The 17,288-nt window shown below is 46.8% G+C and overlaps 1 protein-coding gene and 1 long non-coding RNA gene across 5 annotated transcripts in view; one reads left to right on the plus strand and one right to left on the minus strand.

Moving 5' to 3' along the window:
• Window positions 1-17,288, plus strand: part of MCFD2 (multiple coagulation factor deficiency 2, ER cargo receptor complex subunit) — a 206,923-nt gene that overhangs the window by 33,368 nt on the left and 156,267 nt on the right. The window contains exon 1 of one of the 4 annotated variants that reach the window (XM_078649659.1): window positions 5,760-5,856. The exons of the other annotated variants lie outside the window; for them this stretch is intronic. Coding sequence (XP_078505785.1) covers window positions 5,800-5,856 — 57 coding nt within the window. The 5' untranslated portion in view covers window positions 5,760-5,799. Of the gene's footprint in view, window positions 1-5,759; window positions 5,857-17,288 lie in introns of those variants that run through there. 4 annotated transcript variants of the gene reach the window in all.
• LOC144763743 (uncharacterized) overlaps window positions 6,043-17,288 on the minus strand; it is a 38,569-nt gene continuing 27,323 nt past the window's right edge. The window contains exon 3 of the long non-coding RNA XR_013596256.1: window positions 6,043-6,241. This is a non-coding gene — a long non-coding RNA (uncharacterized LOC144763743). The remainder of the gene's footprint in view (window positions 6,242-17,288) is intronic.

Raw genomic sequence — 17,288 nt, forward strand, 5'->3', positions numbered from 1 at the left:
ATGTGAGAACACAAAGCAGCCATTTTAGCTCTAATGCGCAAGTGCAAAGAGTTTCCCACCAGAACTGCGAGTACGTCACGTCACATGGGTATGACCGACGCATGCGCAGAAGAAATTCCCACGTAGCAGCAGCCATTTTAGGTTGCAAGCGTATTAGGATTAGTAAACACATAGGCAAGCTTCTCTCGGACACCCAAAATGTCAGAATAAAGGGGAAATTAGTAAGACAAGCGGGTTGATTAGTTTATTAGGGTTATTCGAGGTTCTTGAATACAAGCAAGGCGCTATACGTGCGAATCCTTGCTCCATCAATCCCCTCTTTGATGATATTTTATATCCTCACAAATTAATGGAACCAGATGCCAACTTTTCACATTTTTCCCAGTTCAATCTCCTGCTGGGCTAACTGGTCAGCATATCGATTACCTGCTGTCACTGTGTCATTGCCAGATTTGTGAGCAGCACACTTGACCACAGCCAATTCTTTTGGTAACTGGATTGATTCCAGTAAATCCTGTACGTATTTTCCATTTCTGATAGGGGTGCCTGAAATAGTCAGGAACTCCCTTTGCATCCATAATTGTCCGAAGTCGTGCACAACCCCATAACCATACTGGCTATCAGTATAGGACTAAGGTGATCCCCCTTGTGGCAGGTTAGATGCATCTTCGGGACAGAGTGGGTTGAAAGAATGCATGTTGGGGACTCCCTGCAGGATTACAGTGAGTAAAGTAAAAAAAAAAAAAAAACACGCATACGCACAAAATAGGGAGTGCCTACAAGAGGTATTGGATTTGCCAATGTTTTTTAGCCATGTTGTACAATTGTGCAGAATGGCTAAAAGAAAAAAAACACCTAGACTGGGGCAGCGCTAAATGAATCGTACCGCTCTTCTTCTTTCTTTTTTTTTTTTGCTGGGTGGGAGGCAACCTGGTGGGTGGGTGGAGGTAAACCTAGGCAGCGGAGAGGGTTGGGGAGTAAAGCAGTGTGATTCGGCCAGCGATGTGTCCTACCATTTTCTTTCGTTATGGGTGGTTGGGGGGCAGTACGTAAAACCAAGGAAGTGTGAATTTGAGGAACACACAGTGGAGGGAAGGCGGGTCTGGGCTCGACACGTACCATGAAGCATGAAGTGGCTGGAGGGGGCAACACAGACAACGGAGCGATAAAAGGCAGATTGGGAGGCAGGGGGTGGCTAGATGGTGGGACACCGACAGAGGTAGGGCGGGTGGGTGGAGGGAAACTTGAACAACAGAGGGTGGTTGAGAGGGGCTGGGGGCAAGGAGACGGTCAGCCGAGGGCCAGTGAAGAATAGGAACACGAGGAGACAACTGAAACAAGCATTGGAAATGCAATAGGTCTCGCATTAGGAAAGTTTGAGTTATTGGTCTTATAAATGACTTTTTTTTAATTTGTGTTCTTTTTTAAAATATCTAAATTAATAGCTTTGTCATTTACAATGCCAATAGTTTTAACTTTCGCAAATGTGACACCTATAACAGTGGGGAAGAAAGCAATGCAAGAAAGTGAGAACAACAAAAGAAAGGAGACTGGGAGAAAGGGAAGAGAGAGAAAGAGGAATAGTGAGAGATAGGCAAAAAGAGAACTGGAGAGTGAGAATAAGGATGTAGGGACAGGTGCAAAGGAGAGAAGTAAAGAGAGGTACACAAGAGAGTGAAGACAGTGCGGACACTAGTGAAAGAGAAAGTAAAATAAAAACGGAACATGATGTGGAAGGTATGGGAAACACCGAGCCAAAAAATAAATGGGGGCACGGAAAAGGAGAAAAAAGACTTATCAAGAACAATCCATAGGGTGCCTCTGTCACCTTGACAGCATGCTTCCTGTATGCAAATGCCATCTAACATATCAGCGCATTCTGGGAGATGTAGTCTTTCCTTGGTTGAAAGGAAACCATACGATTTAACGAACCTTGTAATGATGCCACCTAAAAAGGAAAGGCCAGGGCTGCAACAACGTTGGCCCCTTGGCGTGTTGCTATCCGGGCACCCTAAACATACCTGCACTGAGTCATGCGTGTAGAACTGGAGGCAGGCGGTGCCCTTTGATGCAAGGCATGCGATAAAAAAAATAAGGCTGTGGTTTGGAATGCCAATAAAGTTTATCAAAATGGATCAATTTGTTTGCTTTGGAATTCCCAAAAGTCGAGGTAATGCATCCCTCGCTTCAAAGAAAAGTGCACTCGCAGTGGGAGAGCTGAGGGACTCACAATAAGATACAGCGTGCCAAATTATAATAAATAACAAGACGGAGGGAAGGCAGAGAAGGGGAGGGGGGAGGAGAAATGTGACACGGCGGGCAGGGGAGGGGGCGGAGCGGGGAGAGCGGCGATGAGGGTGTGAAGCAGCAGGGGCCTTTAAAGTGAAGCTAAGCTTCACTTCAAAGGTGTGGGAGGAGTGCTGCTGGGGAACAGATGGCGATTTGATGATGTGCACGCGCATTTTAGGTCAATGCGCTTGCGCATTGACCTAAAAGTGCACGGGCACAGCACCAAATCGCCAGTTGGGATACTAGTTGGGTAAAGTCTGTTTAAGTCGCTATAGTCTCGCTCTGCTCAATGCGCATGCGCATTGAGAGGCGAGACCTAAAAAGCACTCTTGTAGTGTGCTTCAATACAAAGAAAAAATGAACACTTAAAAATTGAGCAGTGCAAGGACACAAGTATTGCATCCATCTCCAGGGGAAGAACAGTCACACAAAGAAGATAGCCTACATCAGCTGACCAATAACAAGCATGCAAATGAGATTGACATAGAAGCCGAACAAATGGTAAGCAATGAGCCACTGTTCGAAAAAAGAGGTCTCTCAAGGGATACCACATGCGCAGGTAATGTGACTTTACTAGTTCAAGGAAATGTAACCAGGAAAAGTTCTTTTGGTTGTGATATTGATGGTTTTCAGCCAACAGGTATTTGTCTTCTGGAGCTAGTCTATGAAAAGGTTTGATTGGATTCACAATTTAAGCTCCTTTCATCTGGTATTTGCCTGTTTTCATAATGGAAGGAAAATAATTGCTCAAGGTAAGGTTAAGGGCGACTTCTTCCTCCTTGATCATCTGACTCAAGGAAGAATGGTCCCTTGAGTCAGATAATCACGAAGGGAGAAGTAGACCTAGACTCTCTTCCTTCTGCTCCACTCCAGTTGGTGTTAAGATTTGATATCTTCTATATTGCAGCAATTGGTTGATGGAGTTGTATCAAAGGCCCTGGTGACTGAAAAGGTTCGAAGGTGGGATGGGAGTAAAAGGCATATACGAAAGGATGAGCCCCCATGTTCAGCTTCTTCACAAGAGGAATGGCATTCCAGTGGAGAAAAATAGACCCAAAAGAAAACCAAATAGTAGATTCTGAATTATCTCCATCAAAATCTGGTGTTTCCTCTGACGAGTACTGAAAGATTTGGCTAGTAGTGTCTTGTTTTTTCAATGGGACAGAACTTCAGGGCCTTCTCTTCCTCTATGAGAAAAGATCAATTTGCTATTTCTGCAAAAGTTGAAAGATTTGGAGTATGCAATAATATAAAGATTCCTCCGAAAGGTACATGCTGGAGAATGTGGATTTTTTTTTACCATATGCTTTGATGATTGATTCCATTTTAACTACTTTGAATGGTAGAGCATCAGTAAATTTGAAAATGTTACTACACATTCTGTGGATAAGAAGATCGAGCGTACCCTAAAAAGGCTTATGGAAGCAACAACCTTGCTTTTGAAATGGGGTTCAATGCTCGGTCCCTGGACAGAGATTTTCATACCCTAGTTGTTACATTGCAAGAAGAGGAATACAATATTGCTTTGCACTTTTAGTTCAGCTAATGTCATGGTAGAAGTTTTGATAGAGAAGATTCAGAAGCATGTGTCTTCTCTACTGATGCAGAATTATCGCAGCATGAGATCCCGCTACCATTTCAGGGAGCTATAGCTGCAACTATTATAAGCAAGATTATTCATGTGAATGGAGGTTTGTTATGTTCTATAATGTTGGAAACCAGACTAACATGACTTTGAAATGTACATCAGTTGAATCCAGTGATATTACTAGAGTAGTATTCACAGCATCTGAAAGCAAGAACCCTCCTTGTCACTTTCCCGGAGGATCATCACAATTAATGCAAGTTATTTTGGATGGGCAGCAGTCCTGTGTTCCAGAACTCTATCAGAACGATTCTACTGGGCTTTGCTCCACTGTTAAACGGTACAGCAGTAGTTATCATAGCAGGCAATATAACATCAATGTCCTGTATCAGCAACCAAAGAGGGACCTGCACCAAGAGTCTGTCAGATTTTGCATTCAAGATCTTCCAGTGGGCTAAACGGCATGTATTATTCCTAAAAGCTATTCATAACCGAAGACAATCAGTATGACAGCAGAGATGGTGAACAGGGGTTTTTCATTAATACAGGACTATTATTCGAGCCAGTAAATGTTCAGGTCAATTTGCAGGACATGGGGCGTTCCAGTGATGGACCTGTTTACAGATGAGGAGAATTATCTTAGTCTTCTGATTAGTCCTGCCTTGAGTAACAAGCATTGGCATAGCCATTAGGTCGCGCCTTTGGGACCTAATAAGTGTTTAGTTATCCAGGACAATATCATTGGTGCAACAACATCAATGGCGCTCATGCTAATTGGCTGTTGCTTGCTCCAGCAAGGCGGATGGAGCCACAAGCACGAGTGTGCTTGAAAACAGCTGCTGCTTCTTGGCGCGATCGCTTTTCACGGCCGCGTTGCTTTCACGGCCGGACAGCCAATGCTTGTTTCATCTGCTGTCTGGGCTGTCACGATGCCTCGGGTACTAATGCTATAATACACGTTATATATACAGTGCTCCAGGGCTTTAAGTGGGCCGGGTCTCAAGGGGTCTGAGCACCGGCAGTTTTTTAAAGGGTGCCTCAAAACGGGTCTCCATCGGGCTCTGGTTTGAGCCCTGGCACAGGCGGTCCGCTTTTTTCTCGGACTGCAGTGACAGCAGTTTGCTGTCACTGCAGTCCAGAAAAAAGTGCCAGGGCGCAAAGCAGTCCGATACAGACCCGTTTCGAGACAGCAGGCACATCCATGTGCGCTGGCTCACACTGCTCACTTCTCACTAGTGGAGAAGTTACGGCATGACCTCATGCCAGGTGAGCGTTGTAGGGAAAGGGAAATCCTTCAAAGAGTCAATTTCTCTCTGGATTTCCCTTCTCTTTCTGAAACACCAGAGCAGCAACATTGTGGTGGTGTCACCAGGGATTTAATTGGAAGCTTTTTCAATATTCTATGTAACAAACCATAGTGGCATTTTTTTTAAATCTTATGCAACGAATAACCATTGACAAAGCCAATAGTCCTGACTTGTTGTAGGTACGATGTTACTTGTATCACATATCTGTATGCAATTACAGAAACAGCAATATACAAGTCCGGTGGCACACTATGCTAAACCCAGATTTTTAGCGTAAGTGTTTTAAAGCCACGCCCCTAATTACACTGGCCACGCCCCTTTAAGAGACCCCCCAGTTTTTTCATCCCACTTAAAGCCCTGCAGTGCTCTGTGGCACATCAGAACTAAGTCGTGTCTGTGTAAAATTCAAAAATATTTTTCTTTTCTATTCCGCTGGTTTACAAAAGGAAATTGTATATCAGTCTTACAACAGTACAGGGAGCTCGTCTATCAGATCTGACTTCTAGTGCGCTGCGGTAACAGGACAAGTCTGTTGTGAATGCGTTTTGCACTGTAGCGGAAACAGTTTGTCCCGGTTTGCTTCCTGTACCCGGGGAAAGATGGAGACGCCGGACAGTGATGCAGAAGGAGAGGACTTTGTTACGTATGGGAAACCTCTCGAGCTTCTGGAAGAAGGTCATTCACAATCAAAAATTAGCTAGCATTTGCGCCAAGAATTTTCAATTCTATTAAGGACACGGAGGCGAGGATTATGCTTCTCTTTCTTATATTTGCTACTCACAGCAGCCAATCAAAAATGTTTTGTATGCAAATAAAACTACATTTCCCATGATGCTTGTACATACATCACATTCTGTATAGCCCCATAAGAGCTGCTGTACCCTGTGTCTCCTCCTCTTTCTTTGCTCGAACATATACAGTCCACACATTAATAAATCCAGTCCATTCCACGGAATATGAGTCTCAATAAACATCCTTCAACATGGAGAACCATCGTCAAACTGGAAAGATTACGTCTTCTAAGCCAGAAGAACACCTGCTCCTTCTTCTTTACTCGAAGCTGAAAGGAATGAGACAGGAAAAACCCGTAACTTCTGCTGATACAGAATATCAAGTACATGCGGGTGGGTAATTATTACCAATACTGTAATAAACCGGGTGGGATAATCCTCGCCTCCGTGTCCTTAATAGAATTGAAAATTCTTGGCGCGAATGCTAGCTAATTTTTGATTCTATTACAGGACCGGAGGCTTCGGATTATGCTAGTTTAACGCTTATTAACACAACTACAGTCTTAAATCTCCCACCGGTACATAATACACTGTTTAAAAGAGTCTGAGAAACTCCATCAGAAGAATTAAAACTTGCACAACAATGGGAATTATCAAAACAAGAATGATAAGTATTGTACTTGAGCAAACTGCGTCTCACAATTGGTTCTAACACCCATTCCGGCCAAAGGCCCTCAATCATCGGCTGTAATAGCCTCGTACTCACATATAAAATGTCAATAATCATCAACAAGCATATGAACATATACGCGAAAACCTCAGATAGTAAATCCGAGAATCATCGTTGTAAGCCATGAGGCATGTGAAGAAACACCCATAAAGTGCATTATCTCGAATTCGTGTGACAAGGCCCTGACCACATGCAGTTCAGACCTCGCTGACAGAGCAACTTCCTACAGTATATACTATACCTGTAAAACGCGGGCTTGCCTCGCCATAGGAACACCCGAAGGTGGAATGCTTCGTAACACAGCCTGACAATATTTAATGTCCAGTTGACATACTATTATATGTCTGGTAATAAAAAGGAAATCACGAGAATTAGTCCGGTTTGGAATATTTACGCCACCAAAAAGAATTCGAAAGAAAAACCCGACGCAAGTTCAGCAACCTGCCCTGAACCGAGAATGAGCCGCAGAAAAATGGCCAAAATGGACGCTATAAGATGAACGTTACTGAAGTCCCCGTACATTATTTGGTAAATAATTCACAAGAAGAGAAATCAGTCCTCACAAATCCGCCAAATGGCGTACATATCAACAAAGCGACCCTCTATCGCCGAAACGTATGTCGGGAATGGAAGGACCCAGAAATACGAAATGAACGTGTTCGAAAACCAGGAAAGTATTGTAGATACCAGAAACTTGATCGTAAATAAAGCAAAGTCGGAATACATACACCTAGGGAAAACTGTACTTACCACATTGCCATGTGTCAAACCCAGACCCGTGCTTACTAAACGGCAACGATGAATCTGCGGGCCGTAGCTCCCTGGTGAACCATAAAGGCATCTGCCTTGATCTACATGAGTGCTACTACATGAGAAAAAGGGAAAATTGTAAGGTAAGGCGGTAAACCGAGCCGGCCTCCGCCGACCCAAGGGGCATTGGAATTTCAAAATGGAGTCCGCCCTGCACGAAAGTTGCGACCCAGTCGTCGGAAATACAAGGAAACCGGATGGAACAATCCTTCACTGTCATGTAGGCTAAGGAAGTATACCGCACCAACCTAAATATAAAAGCGTCGGCAGAATGGCCTGAGTCCTGGAACTAGTCCACTAAGAAGATGACACATATGCCCATATCCGCTGATCGTTCTCGCAGTCGAGATATTGTGCATGCTGAACAGTAAGCCTCCAGAGGCGTGCACGATAAAGAGCCCGAATAACTGAAGGATCGGAAAAAAAATGTTTGAATGACGGTGCCCAACACACCGCTACCATGGCACTCACATGAAGGGAAACTCTTGCACTGATACCATCGGAAAGTCATCCTCGCATTGTAGATTGGGTCGTACAACCACTGAGTCGCGTAGGATTGAGATAAACCTGGAAACCTAAACTAAGAGCCACAAATGTATGCAGGTTATAACCGGGCTATTCCAGCACATCAATCCGATGTCTGGAATGTGAGGCCAAGGCCTGTTAAGATAGACCTATCCATACATATATGTATCCAATTAACTTGAAAGATAAAATAACTCGGTACTCAGAGAGTACTAGAGAGCTGAGAGCTTGGGATAACCTATACCTCGCATCAACCATTAGAACCGCCACCGGAACAACTGCCATTGTAGGGAAGGAGGAGAGCACCAAAAGCTGCGGAAAAACGATGGAAAAAGAACCGACCAACTAGTATGAATGTGACCACAAGCAAAAAACGTCTACCCTGTATACACTCAACGATAATAAATCCGTCCCATAGGGGCCTGTCGCAAAGGGCCTACCTGAATCTGGCGCCCTGGTGTCCAATCTTATGAAAGGCTTTGCGCCTCTCGGACGATCTGGCGCAAATGGCGTCATACCGACGCCTATCGCCGATCGTGGCTGACTACGACATTGATTTGCAGCCTGTCAAATCTGGGAATCCCTTTCTGAGACGACTAGAAAAAAGAAACCTGGCGACGCCGTCAGGCAATTCCTCAGCTATACCCAAAAAGGGGGGTCGCAACGCCCTAGGCTAAATCCCGTCACACGTGCGCGGCTGCCTTACGTGTTGGCGAAAAGGAAATACGAAATAAAAATAATAAATAAAATAATAAAGATAATAAGTACGTAGACAAAAACAAAATCATGCTCAAGGATTTGTGGTAGCAGAATGAAAATGGCCGTCAATCAAGCCCTGTCACCCTGAGTTAGGTAACGTCATACTCGAGGCCCTGTTGACCACACAAGAACGGGAAGAACTTGGGTGTCAACATAATTGGGTCAGGAGGCTCTTGCGCTCCTATCGGTTAGTTGTCATCCTCCAATAAATAAATAAATAAATAAATATATATATATATATATATATATATATATATATATATATATATATATATATATATATATATATATATATATATCCCATCATCACCCTCAAGGGATATCCGTATTCAATATATATAGTGGTGCAAAGCGCAGCTCAATGGAGGAGTAGAGGGGGAGCCAACCCTGTGCACACTAATAACAGAGAAATGAGTAATGTAGCGGCTCCTCAGCAAAGCTGTAGTCACAATACCAGCCCAAAGGGCGTCGGAGTCATTGTAAAATACAAGGAGCGTGTGCGCACTCCGAGGGCCAGCCTATTGTTAAAACCTGGCGGCTACCAGGAAATCTGCTCAGGTAAAGCAGGAGGCACTGAGACCTCGAAACAAAACAAACTGGGGACGCGTGCGACGTGCGTAGGCCAAATCGCCCAAATGTAGCCCAATTTGGGATACGCACACCGGAGCGTTATGACTCCATAACCGCACTCGGCTACTAGGGAAAGCCTTTGGCGGGGAAGCGCGAGACCGCGCAGTGATCAGCAAAACCCTATGGAAGTAACCGGAGTAATGTTAATTCAGAAAACCTCAATCACCGAAATCCATGATTTCAACACCTACATTTTTGAGTAATAATGTACACCTTAACCACTGTCTCACAGTGACTCTCTTTTAATGCTGCCAGCAACAGCACGACATCTCCGCCCCCGTGGGAGCGACCTTATTCTGGGCCAGAGTGGCATAATCAAGTAGCGTTATCACGCACACACAAGCCAGTGCAGCATTAATATTGAGAATAAATAAATACATTAAAATTCCGAAGCCTAAATTTTATGAATTCAAATTTAAATATAAAGTGGAATTAAACATCAAATTTGTAAGTCCTAAAAACACAATCAGGGTAACCAGGGTTTCGAACCCTGAGCCTTCAGGATAGGAGTCCAAGACCTTGCCCCTAGGCCACATTGACTCAATGACGGTATTAACGCTTATAAACATGAGGGGAGCCTGTGGCCTATAAACCTGCATAATCAAATAGTGTTATCACGCACACACAAGCCAGTGCAGCATTAATATTGAGAATAAATAAATAAAGATTCCGAAGCCTAAATTTTATGAATTCAAATTAAAAATAAAGTGGAATCAAACTACAAATTTGTAACTTCCAAAAACACAACCAGGGTAACCAGGGTTCGAACCCTAAGCCTTCAGGATAGGAGTCCAAGACCTTGCCCCTAGGCCACATTGACTCAATGACGTTATTAAGCACATAAACATGAGGGGAGCCTGTGGCCTATAAACCTGTACATCTAAGCTGCCGAGGACAGCGCGGTACTTTGAGACCGGCAAGAAGTGAAAGTAAGCCTGGTCAGGTCGGCGGGGAGCGCACTGCTTTGCTAAACTGCTCCTATCAGGGGCCTCTTGAGCGATTAATCATTAACATGACCTTTGGTGTAAGAGAGGATCAGTCGTGTTAATTTATTCACTGCTCCCAGCGGGAGCGCGAACCTGAAAAAGAAGATTACTCGGTAAACAGCGCGATGAACGCGCAGCCGTAAATAAGAATGGAGGGGGGGCAGGGGGTGGGGGAAGTCACAACCCACAGTGCGATATGCGCATACAAGTTCCAAACAGCAAATTAAAAACGTAGCACGATCTACGTGCAACCATAAGCACAACAATGACAATCTCAATAATTAACAATCAACGTGCAATAGAAGACAAATACATCATCATCATATTATAGATCTTGAGCACTTAACTTCCTGCGTGAGCAGCAAAGAAAGAGGAGGAGACACAGGGTACAGCAGCTCTTATGGGGCTATACAGGATGTGATGTATGTACAAGCATCATGGGAAATGTAGTTTTATTTGCATACAAAACGTTTTTCATTGGCTGCTGTGAGTAGCAAATATAAGAAAGAGAAGCATTATCCGAAGCCTCCGGTCCTGTAATAGAGTTGACTTGGGATGATCATTTTACTTCTTTCCCTGGGATGCGGGCATTTGTCCTAGCGAATGCTGTGAGGCAATTTGTGTGGCATTAATGTTTTCACACATGACTAACACGGAGCAGTACAGTCACATTGCCCTGTACTTTGTGGTGTTGACGTGCTGGGTACACCTGGCGGCTTTCAACATGTAAACCGCTGTAGAGAGTACATTTGTCTCAGGTCTATGCACGAGTAGCTCACTGAGTCCATGTTTATCTTTTGCAGCCTGTTTGTTCCATTGTAAAGTACGTTACTGGAGTAATCATAACTGACACTAGAAATCCTGGAGTAAAAAAATACAAAACACTGAACCAAACCCTCATTTATTGTTTGAATATCTTTATTTGAATTCTTTATGCACTTACAATACGTTTCAAATTTCACAAACAAATAAATGTAACACATCATCTCATCTTCAAAGTACAATCGTCAGAGGATTTCATAAATTCCCACATTGTAGTAAGCATGTGACATCATGTCCAGCGTGCATTCGTGTACTAGCGTTGTGAAGTAGAAAGCAGGTGATATACATATTCGATATTCAATGAAGAAAACTGCGCAATAAAGCGTTAATCCGTGCATAATAACTATTCCAATGCTAAAGTGTGTAACTAACAAAGAAAGAAAAAGGGGAGAAGTTAGAAAGGCAATAAATAAAATGGGTCCAAAATGAAAAGGAGAGATAGTAACATACGATGTCATGTGTGGGCGTCTTCGGTGCTAGAGAAGTGTTAGCGTAGGGGAGGGGGTGGCGCGATAAGCTGAAGCCTGTCGCAGCGAGGAGCTCCCCAGGGAGGGGGGGGGCATAGCCGATTCCACACGGCAGGTGGAGAGCAAGCTCTCAGCGCTGGGGGCTTAGTGTCGTCGCTACCCCGGTCAGTGTTAGCATTGTGCGAAGTGGGCGCAAGCCATTGCATGTGTGTGCATGGCAAGTTGCGGTCGTGTGGACGTGTAGTACTGTGTCTCTTCTCCTTCCTAGATGACGCTTCGGGTGGGAAGTGGCTAAGTGATGCCCTGGGCAAGGCACATACGGTGGAAAGACTTCAAGGTATCATCCCAGAGTTGCGCAATGGGGAATTTTCTCAGTCCTGCCGTCTCCTCCCTATGTAAAGTAATGCTCTCTGCCCTAGCCCAGTTGTCAAATGAGGTACACCAGTGTCGCACGTGTGGGGGTTCGCTACTCTTCCATCGTTTAGTGAGCAGTCTCTTGGCCGTTATGAGTCCCAGGTCCCAGAATCTAGAAGGAACTTTGTGTTTCGTTCTTTTGTTAAGACCCAGTAGACATACCTCTCACGTGTTCTGATGGCTCTCACCGGTGCTCTCCGCTAGTAGAACAGTCACTGTGCGCCAATATGACTGTATGTTGGGGCAGGACCACACCATGTGGAGTAGGTCCGCAGCAATCAGCGAGCATCTCGGACACGCAGTAGTTGTGATCGCAAAGTATTTCATTTTGTCAGGTGTCAAGTACGGACGGTGCAGTATATAAAATTGGATAAGCTTAAAACGGGAGTTGCGTGGTACATTACGGGGACTGGCCAGTGCCATCGTCCATTCTTTGTCCGTCCATGCCCTTCCCCTGTCTGCCTCCCATTTGTCTCTGAGTGGCTGTAAGGAACACTGCGTGTGTGCCAATATCGCCTGCGCCAGCCAGTGGACCACATGTGAGCGATTTCCCATGACATACAAATATTGGATTAAAAGGTGCGTGGGCAACTCCTCGGAGATATCGTTCCAGGCCCTTGTGTATGTGTGCGTGATGGCCACGTGTAGCATGAACTGTCCAGGTGGGAGTCCCGTGTCTGCAGCTAGTATTGCGAAGGGGACCAGGGCTCCTTCCGCATACAAGTCTCCTAGCGTGTCTAACCCAGCCCGAGCCCAGGGTGTCAGTGCGGCCTCCGTTACTACGCCACCTTCTCTAGGTGTTCCCAGCAGCGGGAGCGCCGGGGCATAGGGCGTCACCGCCTTGGTGAGCTTCAGGCCGCAAATATAACATCTACGGGCCACTGCTAGGTGTAGCTGTGTAGGGCATGTAGGCCTGGCCAGAGGGTTGAACAGTGCGTGGATCTGTGCGCTGGTCCAGACTGTAATATCCGTGGCAGTGTCACTTAAGTGTCGGCCACCGAACCATCCCGTCACCCACTGCAGCTGTGCTGCCAGATAGTAAAGCTCCTGGTTAGCCACTGCCAGTCCTCCCGCTTCCACAGGTGTGTATAGTTTCGTCAAAGCAACCCGGAGTCTCCCTGTATTCCATATCAGGTTCCTGACCAAAGTTTTCAGTTCCCTAAAAATCCGCGTCGGGACATACACTGGGATGTTAGCATAATAATACAGTAATCTTGGTAAAACTATCATTTTTGTCAGTGTAACTCGACTAGGCACATTGAGGGGGAGAGTCTTCCAAAAGGTTATGTGCGCCTGTAAGGAAGAGATTGCCCGCACTAGGTTACCCTTTAGCACATCTGGCAGGGTTCTGTAGATCTGGATTCCGAGGTAGCGGAACATGGTGGGGTACCAGGTGAGCCTCTCGTCATTGATGTGGACCTCACACTCCTGAGCGTCTGTGTTAAAGGAATATACTCCAGATTTGGCCCAATTGACCCTGTGGCCCGACATAGTCTCAAAGTTATGAAAGGCGTCAGACAGCGTAGGCGGCAAACAGGTCAGGTCTTTGACGTATAAAAGAAGGTCGTCCGCATATAGGGAGACTGTGTGGAGGCCATCTGCCAGGGGGATCCCCCATTCCGCACCTTGTGCCCTGAGGAGCGCCGCCAGTGGCTCAATTGCTAACGAGAAAAGCAGTGGGGACAGAGGGCATCCCTGCCTAGTGCCTCTCTTTACACCGATGGTGTCTGACAGTAGGCGTCCTGTGCGGACGCGCACCGTAGGTTTCTGATACAGCAAACCTACCATATCGATATATTCATCGCCACGGCCATATTTCTGCAAGACTGTCAGGAGATAGGGCCACTCCACGGAGTCAAAGGCTTTTTCCAGGTCCAATACTAGACATCCCGAGCGAGGCCATTGCAACGTAGCGTACCGTTGCACCCTGAATAGTTGTCGTATGTTGTGGGAGATACTGCGAGTGGGTACAAAGCCGTTCTGATCGCTATGCACAAGGCTAGGAACCAAGGGGGCCAAACGCTGAGCCAGCGTGGAGGCAAGTATTTTATAATCGGTGTTCAGGAGGGCCAGCGGCCGGTACGAGCCCAGCAGCATGTGGTCTCTGCCAGGTTTAGGGAGGGATATGAGGTTAGCTTCATTCATCATGGGGGGAAGGGAGGAATCCAAGATAGCCACCTCGTATACCTTTAGGAGCTCGGGGATTAGAATATCAGGGTAGGCTTTATGAAATTCAGCAGGCAGCCCGTCCGGGCCTGGGGACTTGCCATTGGATAAAGCAAATATGACCGTACGTATCTCATCCAGCGCAAGCTAGGCTTCTAATTCGTCCCTCTGTGTGTCCTCAATCTCCAGTAGTGGTATGTCTGAGAGGTATGCAATGACCTCAGTGCGGGGTACTCGTAACCGCGAACAGTATAACATTCTGTAGTAGTTCACAAATGTCGTGTGTATGTCGCTTTGAGTGTACACAATGTCTCCCTGACTAGTAGGTAGCGCTGCCACTGTTGTCACCCTGTCTTCCTGCCGGATCAGCCAGGCCAATAGTTTCCCGGGTTTATCCCCCAGATGATGTGTGCGCGCTGAATGGGCTGTGTAGTTAATATGACATAGCCTTTCTAGCAAGCGTTCATGTTCAGCTCGTGCTTCCGATAGTGGTTCCTCAATCCAATCGGAGTAGGTCGGCTTCTATGTGTGTTAGCTTCCCATCTAGTTGCTTCCGCATGTTCGCCTGTGTACCCAGGCAATGACCCCTAGTGACCACTTTGAATTCGATTTGGGGGGTGGAAGCAGTGTCAATATTCTCCTCAAAGTAGTGTGCAATCTGTGTACCTAATGAATTGCGAAAAGGGGCATCCAGCAGTAGAGCCGGTTGCAGCCTCCAGGTGGGGATGGGCGGGTGAGGGCGATCCCAGGCCAGACCTAGCATATGTGGGTTGTGGTCGGAGTGTGTACGACCCATGTAGTAAGTGTCAGCGACAAGTGGGAGCAGTTCGCTAGAGAGCATAAACCTGTCCAATCTCACATGCAATGCGTGTGCACCTGAGTAATAGGAGTATGTTTTCGTGTAGGGGTTGCGGGTTCGCCAGGCATCATGCAAATCCCATTGCAAGGCCCAGGCAACCAGGGCCTTCATTGCTCCCTGTGCAGGGGTACCTGGTAGGGGCGGGAAGGAGCGGTCTAACCCAGCATCAAGGATACAATTATAGTCTCCTCCCAAAACCCAGGGGACCCCGTGCCAAGTTGCCAGGTCTGTTGATAGTTTAGCAAGAAATCCTCCCTGATCGCTGTTAGGGGCATATATCGATGTCAGGACCACAGGTCGCCCATCCAGTTTACCTCGCACGATGACAAACCTACCCTCCTGATCTATACGAGTGTGCGAGACTGTAAAGGGGTCCCGGGCCTCACCCATATTAGTGCCCCACGAGCGTATGACGAGAACTCCGTAGCATAACGCTGTCCCCGCCATCTACGGCGTAGCGTGTGCACTTCCGCCTTGTTGAGGTGCGTTTTATGCAGTAGGGCAATGTGAATTCGATGCCGTTTAAGGTAGGAGTAAATTCGATATCTGCGTGAGGGTGTATGAATGCCACGCACGTTCCATGTGCATATGTTTGTTACAGACATCGCGTTACTTCAGGTAAGTCCCCACCCTGCGCCCTGCCACAATCTCACAGTAGCGCCTCCACCCCGCCTCCCCATTTCCATCCCACCAAAATTCGCCAAAGACATCTTATTAGGTACTGTCGAAAAATGTGTTGCACTAAAGAAAAAAGGAAGGAGGGACAAAACAATCACAGAAAAGTAACATAACAACCACAACCAACATGGAATACCAAAAGGTCGGACGCTAGACATGCCACCGTCCAAAATCTCTAATGAGATGAGTAACCTTTAAATCTTGGGGGGTTAGCCGTGCACTAGGCACAACTGTGTCTGTTAAGCAATTGAACTAGCAGGTGAAGCTTCACCTTCTCCAGGCAAAGTGAACCAGTTACAAAATTGTTAGTCATTACTGCTGGAAAGTACTCTGCTCCTCGGGAGTACCCCCCTCAGTGGGGGGTAGTCTCTAGAGAGTTCAGTGCGCCCTCTACAATTCCACCCGTATGGGGCTCTACCGCCCAGGCTCCAGCAGACAGACGCTTCAGCACGCCTCTTTCTAGCGGGGTTCTCCACTAAGGATCAATTAGCATGGATCCGGTACTCACTGCGTCTCGTACCTCCGGGTGAGGTTCATGAGGGCAGGCAGTTCCCGGGCGACATCAGGGTCGGGGCATTGTCATGAGTCAAGAAAAAACAAATGAAAGAAAAAGACTCCCCCTAGGCACTGTTGGTCGGTATTCCACTCCATTCGGCGAGGCCGCTCAGTTAGTGTATCAGATCTGCCGTCTGCGGCGTGACATCTGGTTGTTCCATGGAGGCCTGAGAATCGGGTATGCCATAGATAGCCTCATCATCGCTTGGCAAATCTCTAGGGCTGCCAGCCAGGACATCCTCTGTGTTTGGGGAGCCACTAAGTTCCGCCACCATCCGGAGGGCATCCTGTCGTTCGTCACGGACGAGGTCCGCAGACGGGCTGGAAGTCACGGCCGGTTGTGCCCGGCGGGCCGGAGACAGTCTGCTTCTGCGACGACGTCTCGGGCCGCGTAATCATCTTAGTGTCGAGGTCTCCGATGATTGTCGGGGCGTCGTGTGTATCCCGCTGTCCAGCCATGCTTCCGCATCTTACGGGGATGTGAAAAAATGTGTTTTGTCGTGCGCTATCACCCTCCGCCTGGCAGGGAAGAGAAGGGAGTACTTGAGATCTAGTTGGCGCAACCGTTTCTTCACAGCAAGGAAGGAGTGTCTCTGGCGCTGTACATGGATTGTATAGTCAGGGAAGAACATTATTTTAGCATTGTCTATGCGGACATCAGCGAGCTTTCTGGTTTCACGCAAGATTGAGTCTCGGTCGCGGTAGTTCAGGATCCGAATAAGCAGTGTTCTAGGATTGGACCCCTCCGGGGGCGGCCTGGTCGGCACTCTGTGCGCCTGCTCCACAACAAAGTGGGGCGACAGTGCGCCTTCCGGTAGCAGATCTTTTAGCCAGTTCTCCACTTTCGACTCGGGCTCCCTCCCTTCCCAGCGTTCCGGTACGCCTACTATCCGCACGTTGTTTCTCTGTGCCCGCCCTACCGCATCCTCGGCACGGTCTTCTATAAATTCCACCCTGTTGAGCAGGTCTTGTACG

Source organism: Lissotriton helveticus, chromosome 6, assembly GCF_964261635.1.
Source record: "Lissotriton helveticus chromosome 6, aLisHel1.1, whole genome shotgun sequence".
Classification (NCBI taxonomy): Eukaryota; Metazoa; Chordata; class Amphibia; order Caudata; family Salamandridae; genus Lissotriton; species Lissotriton helveticus.